Here is a 7,771-nt window from a genome sequence, read left to right as displayed (position 1 = left end):
AGGGAGAGCCTTTAACAGCCCTGTAGAGTCTCTTGGATGTTTTTGTTGTTGTTAGCGATCTCTGAGCCGATAACACTTCTATCCTGAAATGACAGGACACGTGAAAGGGTAGTCAATAGATCTCGTGACTGTTGTCTGTCTTAGATTTGGGAGATTCTCATTTCACTCAATGCAGGGGCTTGAGTGTTTGGTGTCAAGTAGTGGTAGTATATATGTATAGGACAGGGAGTTAGGAATTAGTAATATCCCAGTCATCACAATTCTGGGGAGGGGTATGTGTATGTGTTTGTTAACAGCTCTGTATATTTATTCATATAGATGTGTGTTTTCATGGCCATGTTCTTATTTGTCATTAGCTTTAATTTAACATGATATGTGAGGAAACCCATTCAAACAGTGATAATCCTACAGAATATGTTCATGCAAGATGTTGCCTGACAATGATTCTGGCTGAAATGGTAACATGCCTGCTCAATGTGTTGTCGAATACTAGCTAGCTGGAGACTGCAGTGTTAACGTGCAGCAAAAGCAATGCCAGCAGACTTTGGTTATGGGGTTTGAAAACAGCCTGGGTCTCTTTTATGGCTCATTATATGAGGCTCTACAAGAGAGTCTGAATGTTTATCTATATGATGACGAGGAAGAATATATTCGCATTTGCAAAATACTGTAAATACCTTCAGAAATCAATCATTTGAGCATGATTTTGTCAGAGAAATTCAACTTTGTGTTGCTGTTGTTGCCCTTGCATCTGCTGTTATTGTTGCAGTGGCTGTTTCTGTTGCTGTTGTTGCTATTTCTCCTACTGTCAATTTGACTCAGCTGGTAATATGATCATGAGGGTAACAGAGGAGAGTAAAGCAAAGTGTACCTGGAAGTAGAAGAGGTAAAAATATATTATAAAAAAGCTGTGAAGAAACTGCTTGACTTTACTGATACACCAGTCTATCCACAAGCAAAGCTGTTTCTTGAAAGATCCAATTTTCAGTGGGACTCATTGCATTCCAAACACAAACTGCAGCAGGAAGATAAACCCACTTCAGACATACAGTAACAGACTTGCTATGAGCATGAATTAAATGGAGACACTCGCTTTTTCCTGACTAGGATTTATAGACTCTCTTCCTATCCTAAATATTTCCATTTGTCTTCGGCTTTGGTAAAAGAGTTTTCCCAGGTTTTCCCAGCTTGAATGAAGCACAGCAAACCAGGGATAAGGCAGAGCCTGTACTATTGACTCTTTTACCTTTCTAAGGAGCGGAGCTTAATAATGGCTCCCAGTTAATGGTGCTTTGCTAAAGGAAACTGCAAACACAGATTAGGTGTTTCCACTGACTGTATGCAAAGTGGTCAGTTCTGACACTGTGGTCGCCAGACCCTATAATTCTCACCTGCCCAGAAAGGAACTAAAACCCACAGAGCACTTGAGCCTTTACCCTCACCAAAATAAACAGAAACTTCTCTTTTCAGGTCATTTTTTAACAATTTAAATAATTTAGTCCAATCAGGGGAAATATTTGCTGATCACAGGACTGCTTCTATAGAAATACCCACGTACATATCCATATAAAGAAAATCAGCTGTTTTAAGAATCCTCTAAATCACAGTTCGTAGCTGCATGATTTGACTCTGAGCTTTGTACTGTATTTCTCCCTGAGTGACGGTGCTCATTCACTGTCTCTGTTCCATGTTCATCTCTCCCACTGTCCTCTCTTACCTGATGGATTGTGTATGTTTAGCTGTGTATGTTTAAAAAGGAATGTCACTGTTTTAGTGCATCGGAAATGTGGATTCCATTGTGTTGCTTTCCTATGCACAGTTCTGAAACTTTCTCGAAATTACTAATTAAAAACGTTCACATGCATGTCTGTACACGTAGTAAACAATTTATGTTGACATCTATTATTAAATGTATTAAAGCATTAATAAATTACTATTATCCAGTGCATTCTTAATATGGTCTTATTGTAAAATATTAGGAAAGTGTATGTTTTAAGATTTAGTTATTTATTGATTTTAAAATTCATAATGCACCATTTTTTTAAAGGCAGATTGCCTGATAATTATTTACCTTATTTGTTTGCAATCCAAATATTTACTTCCAGAAAACATCTCCTACCTTAAGAACGAGTGGAAATGTCTTAAATTCTTTAACCCTTTGCTCATCGGTCGTGGCTAGCACTTGCCGGAAAAGACGAACGAGTCGCGGGTTTCTAAGAAATATTTTATTTTATTATTAACATCAGCATTATTTCTTTCAATAAATAAATAAATATTTTCCATTACATTGACGATACAATTACACAACTATTTCGAAAAAGAAACATCAGGAGAAAAAGCAAGGCAACAGTGTACATCGTTCTGAACGCATTTCACAGTTCAGTAAAAATACCGTCATCTCCCATCTCCGTCAAAGGAGACGCTCGAAAACATTTCAGTAAAGCTAAACAGTTTTCACCATTGATACAAAATACTCGACTATTCGTTTCCAAAAATATAGAACGCTAACAAATGTGTCTGTTTTTTTTATGTACAGGATATCATATCTGGAATTACAGACCGTTATTAGGCGATCTTCTTGAAATCATTTGGATAGGCAACTCTCGGTAAAGATGAATCGCGTTTCAAAAGACTACCAACTTACGATAGGTACACAGATATAAAGCAATATAAGAATATCACACATTTAACAAGCTACAGTCTGGTCTTACGAAAGAGGAATCCTTCGTATAGCAGGTATAAACCAGTTGTTGTTGTTTTTTTTTTTACATATACAAGTTACGGTTTAGAAAGTCTGTACAGGTGAGTTTTGGCTGCGTAGTGAAAGAGTTCGGAATTTAAAATTCCACAGGTAGGGTCGCCGGCCAGCTTTCCTGGGACAGGCGTGTGCTCAAGGGGTCACGGAAAGGTCTCTGTCGTCCTTCCCCGAAGATGAAGGGGACATGGGGAGGTCTTCCTCTTCCTCCGAGCACCGCGCCGAGGGCAGCGAGGCGCACTTGCAGGCGTTGACGCCTACCCGGTGCGAGCTGCTCTTGCCCTCCTTCTTGTGCTTGACCCTGCGGTTCTGGAACCAGATCTTGACCTGCTTCTCGGACAGGTTCAGGTAGGTGGCGATTTCGATGCGCCGCAGTCTGGACAGGTACATGTTGGAGGAGAACTCCCTCTCCAGCTCCAGGAGCTGCGTGCTGGTGAACGCCGTGCGCATCCTCTTGCTGCTCTGGAGCTGGCTGCTGTTGCTCTCTGCACAAAACACCAAGGGGGGAAATGTTAGCCTGCGCTTGGCAATGCAGCAAACAGAACACCTGTTGTCGCACCACGGTAAAACTTTAACTACCCGGTTCAAGAATACAATTACTCCCACCCTTAGCCCTGACATGCATGCGTCCACTGCACACACCAAATGACCTGTTTCAAACACCTTCGCCTTCCGTGCACGCAAACAGAACAGCAGATCACGCAAACGAATGACTCGCCAGTAAAGGTCTAGGTACATACCGATGGAGATGCAATGAAACTGCCGGGGATCTGGCACAGGGTACGCCGCCTGGTAGATGCCCGCGCCGTGGTTGATGCTGACCCCCGCGGACGCCGTGTGCTGCCTCCCGAGCGCCGAGTGACAGTACTGGGAGCTGAAGGCCGGGAAAGAGGCCTTGAGCAGCGGTATGGCCGGGGGAGACGGGTGAAGCTGGGAGGCCGTGACGCACAAGGGACAGACGCACAGCAGTCCAGGTTTGCGCGAGTGGCAGGAGCCGGCGGACAGCCCGTGAAGAGGGTGCGGAGGATGCACGGCGTAGGGAAACAGCGGCGGGCTGTTCTCAGTCCCCTTTTCGTTAGCCTCCCTCAGAATCAAGGAATCCACAAGGAACGATCTGGGCATCTTTGCAAACTTCGTCTTCTATCTCTCTCACTTTTTCTCTCTCTCTTTCCCTCTCCGCGTTGTTGTCAACGTGGCTGGACAGCAGAATGGTGCTGAAAGCGAAAAGTGGTCTTGTTTAAATAGTCAGAGCATAGTTTACCCATGTGATGGTTACGCCATGAGCGGCTGAGAGCCCTCAATAGGCTTTTTGTGGCTTTTCTCTTGGCATTCACACTGCACGCTTCCCTATTATTTCACTTGTTAACTAAATGAACTGCATAATGTACTCTATTCTTGTCAGCCCCACCCACGCCGTAAGAGGCGCCCCACCCCCCTCCCCGGCAGTCTTTCCTCCCTTTTTTATTTTCGTATTTCAAAACGATTAAATATTTTTTCTCCCCTTTCTTTCCCATCCAGGGCTTGTTTTCCTAGGCTTTACGCCTCTGGGTTCTTAATTGGTAGAGCTCCCATTTAGGTGTTATCCTGTCTCCATCTGGGGCTCGTTAGGACCCCACCTTTCTCAGCGCTGTCTCCCCACTCAGTGTCTCAGAAAGTATTCTTCCTGCACACCTACAGTACCTGATGGCTTGCGTTCTTCTGAGCACAACAGGGGTGGGTGCAAGTCCGGAACACTGCGATTCCTTATGTGGCAGAAGCTTTGCATCGATTGAAATATTTCCCCTGTTTTGTCACCGGAGGGCAATGGGGACGGAGAGGTGTTCTGTCTTGAAACTCCGTTAACACATGATTTGAAATGCTCTGTACTCATCTGACGGCAGCTTGCGCGTGTTCTGAGACGAAAAGAATTGAAAAACGACGTGTTTGTTTTCATCGTCTTATTTTAGCAACTGCGTCCGATGGACGTTTCTCTGGCTACGACGAAGAAAAATCCGTCCGTTTTGCATTCCACTGATTTTTATGATTATTTCAAAGATTCAGGGATATCCCGTTGTTAGAATGATTCAGGCTAGTCTTAATTTTTTAATGCGTCTAATAAAATGGATTATCATACGCTGTCTTATTTTCATCAGTGAACTTCACCTTAGTAACAGAGCAAAATGTTTTTCAATATTATACAGATTAAAAATATGTTTTATGCACAGCCGAAATAAGGTTAATTATTTTTGGATTAAAACTCCAGTAAGAGCGAGGTTCAGCTACTTCCTTATAACGATCATTTTCATTTATGAAGTTATTATCATTGCATTATAGCGATTGCAGGAATATAGTTTGCTTTAGCTGTCTGACATGTAAAATGTGTGCTGCTAAAATTCTTTGCTGTCTCAAATATAGATCAGATATTATAAGAAAGAAATTGTGTGTGTACTAAATACAATTTATATTTCTCGACTGTATTTTTAAACGCCCATATGTGTTCGAAGTACTGTTCAGTGTAATAACAAAATAAACCTTTGTACTATTCTATGGGTTATTTAATGGTTATTTTGAGGGACCTGTAGCCTTTACACTTTTTACTGTGATTGTCGAAAAGAACAGCAATCACCGAGAACCAGGCAGTGTGGTTAAAAAACGGAATAATTCCCTAGAGCAGACCCCCGGGGTACGTGGAAGAATATATAAAAATAACCAGGTTTTCAGTGCCTGGACCTTATTGAATGTCATTGTAGAACGTTCTGAATGGCGGATAAAGGGAGTCGAATTAAAGTGTGCGACAGGGAAGGCTCAGGACACACAAAGAGAACTCTGTCACACTCAGGCCAAATCCGTGGGCTTTTTAGCAAGCCTCCTCGCTATGATTGAATTAAGTAATAGGAAAACATTTTCTTTCACTTTAGAGCCACTAAACAGGGACTTCAAAGGAATGGCACTTTTTAATGTTCGAGTAAACAATGGAATGTGTTTTTGTACTGAGAGTTTTTGCTCCTCCGCCCAAATAGTTCAGACCACTCTCCTGCTTTCAGCCGTAAGGCGTTTTATATACTTCACCGCGTCAAAAGGGATACATTTGAAATACATACGAAAAAGAAAAAGAAATAGTAATACAATTCGCTGTTTCAGTCTTGGTTACCAAACACACCCGGTGCTGGCGTGACAGAAACATATTTTCGGGTTTTTTTTTAAATAAGAACCGTGTTCCTGGGGAATACAGAAGGTTTAAATTTCGTTGCTCTGGTGTTATGCTGTGTTGCGTTGCGTGTTATTTGAAAATCGTTTTGTGTCGTAGCCAGTCTATGCGAGACATCAAACGCTCGAATGAGAAAATGAACATCCACATGAAATCGACTGATACATCTACCACCGCCTACACCAAGTTGACCAATTTTTTTCCTTCTATATGATCTATATCTTTGCATTTTTAAAACGTTACTTTCCTCACACGTTTACACGCGTACATCGCAGTGGCAGTGGAAATAAGCTTATATACAGTTTCCGTCAGCTCGGTATTCATGGGGTTTCTTTCTTCTTAAAAAAAATATCCCCCAAAGCCGATTATTTTGTCGAACCAAAGCAGTTAAAAAGAGATCGATACGTCAAACTAGTCAGCTCTGCGTAGAAGGACCTTGTGCTGCCTTTCAGGTGAGCACAGCTTTCACAAAGTGGAAAACCCTTTGTCGCAGCACTTTTACTACTCACTTAAACTCACCACCAGCCACGGGAAGAAATTGTCTTGGACTCCTTCCAATGCCTGTTGGTGTCAGACACAAACATTTCAGGTGGTCGAGACAGAGCCCTGTGCTGCTCGGTGTAACAGTTCTACTATGATATTAATATTCCGGTAGCGGTTGTATTGCTGTGGTTTTGACGCATCAACGAGGCTAGAAACTCAGAACGCTTTCTATTGGCGATTGCATGCAGAGGTATGGGAGTATTCTGTCAATTCTTCACCCACGAGAAGAAACAATTATTTGGTGCTCATGACTGTATGAGACAGAAGACAACCTGATGCAATGTTTTAAGCTGTGGACATATTAAGAATGGTTGGAGTAGAAAACATATTTTGTTCGTGACTGCAAAGATAGCACGAATTGCATACTCTGTAACATAATCTATATTATAGGTCTGCTTTAACACAGAATGATTTTTGATGGAGAATATACAAAATATTTTAAATAACGTTTGCAATAATAGTATATACGATGAGGTGAAATTGTTTCAGTCGTAAATGTAAAAACCCATTAGTTCAAAAGCGGTGCGTTTTTCTTACACTTTCTAGGTACAGTAAATACAGTTTATCGCTCACATGTATCACTGAGCTAGTAAGGAGACTGCCGCCAGTTATTCGTTTCTTTGGTTTAAGACAAAAAAAAAATCAACCAAACATTTAAAAAATCGAATCGAATCGATTATTATTATTATTATTATTATTATTATTATTATTATTATTATTATTATTATTATTATTATAATTTGATAGCTCGATTACCTTTATACTAATTCAAAGAGTTTCTTTATCATTTGTTCTTGGATCTAACCTGAAATAGACACCAGACCGCAGACCCCCTACAAAAATAACTTCCGATATTTTGTTGGGTTGGTTGTGACAGTTCAAATCATCTCTCCCGGGTGATGAGTCTCTCAGCCCCCCCCCCCCATACTATCAGAGACAAGGGCCACCGGCGGCTTGGCACCATCCTTAAGCAGTATCAGATAATTACCTCCGCACGCGTACTCACTGCCGACGCGCTTTTCCAATCAGCACCTCCCCGGCCCGGCGCGCTGAATGAGTCCCCTGTCATAATGACCCGTATTTGTGTAGCTCATCCAGGCTCTGATGGAGGGTGCGCCGCACGAGACAGGCAATACCACTTAACGGCAATGAAAGGTATAATTTGGTCACCACGTCCTCTTTACCGCCGCCACCACCACGACAACAACAACAACAAAACAAAACCCCGGCCAATTAAGTCCTTTAACAAGCAGCAGGTCCATAAACACGATCGTAAGAGCCTGTTA

General features: G+C 41.9%; 1 protein-coding gene across 1 annotated transcript; it reads right to left on the bottom strand.

The window, feature by feature from the left end:
- Positions 1–2,210: 2,210 nt before the first annotated feature.
- Positions 2,211–7,542, bottom strand: gsx1 (GS homeobox 1). The gene is made up of 3 exons (XM_088638814.1): positions 7,474–7,542; positions 3,496–3,969; positions 2,211–3,240 (listed from the first exon to the last, which is right to left on the bottom strand). The coding sequence occupies exons 2-3, from the start codon at positions 3,875–3,877 to the stop codon at positions 2,891–2,893; spliced, it is 732 nt and encodes a 243-aa protein (XP_088494940.1). The 5' UTR covers positions 3,878–3,969; positions 7,474–7,542; the 3' UTR covers positions 2,211–2,890.
- Between the last annotated feature and the right edge of the window lie 229 nt (positions 7,543–7,771).

The sequence above is a fragment of the Lepisosteus platostomus genome, chromosome 7 (assembly GCF_059453375.1).
Source record: "Lepisosteus platostomus isolate fLepPlt1 chromosome 7, fLepPlt1.hap1, whole genome shotgun sequence".
Taxonomy (NCBI): domain Eukaryota; kingdom Metazoa; phylum Chordata; class Actinopteri; order Semionotiformes; family Lepisosteidae; genus Lepisosteus; species Lepisosteus platostomus.
The sequence above is the reverse complement of the archived record's forward strand: the minus strand, read 5'-3'. Positions and strand labels throughout refer to the sequence as shown.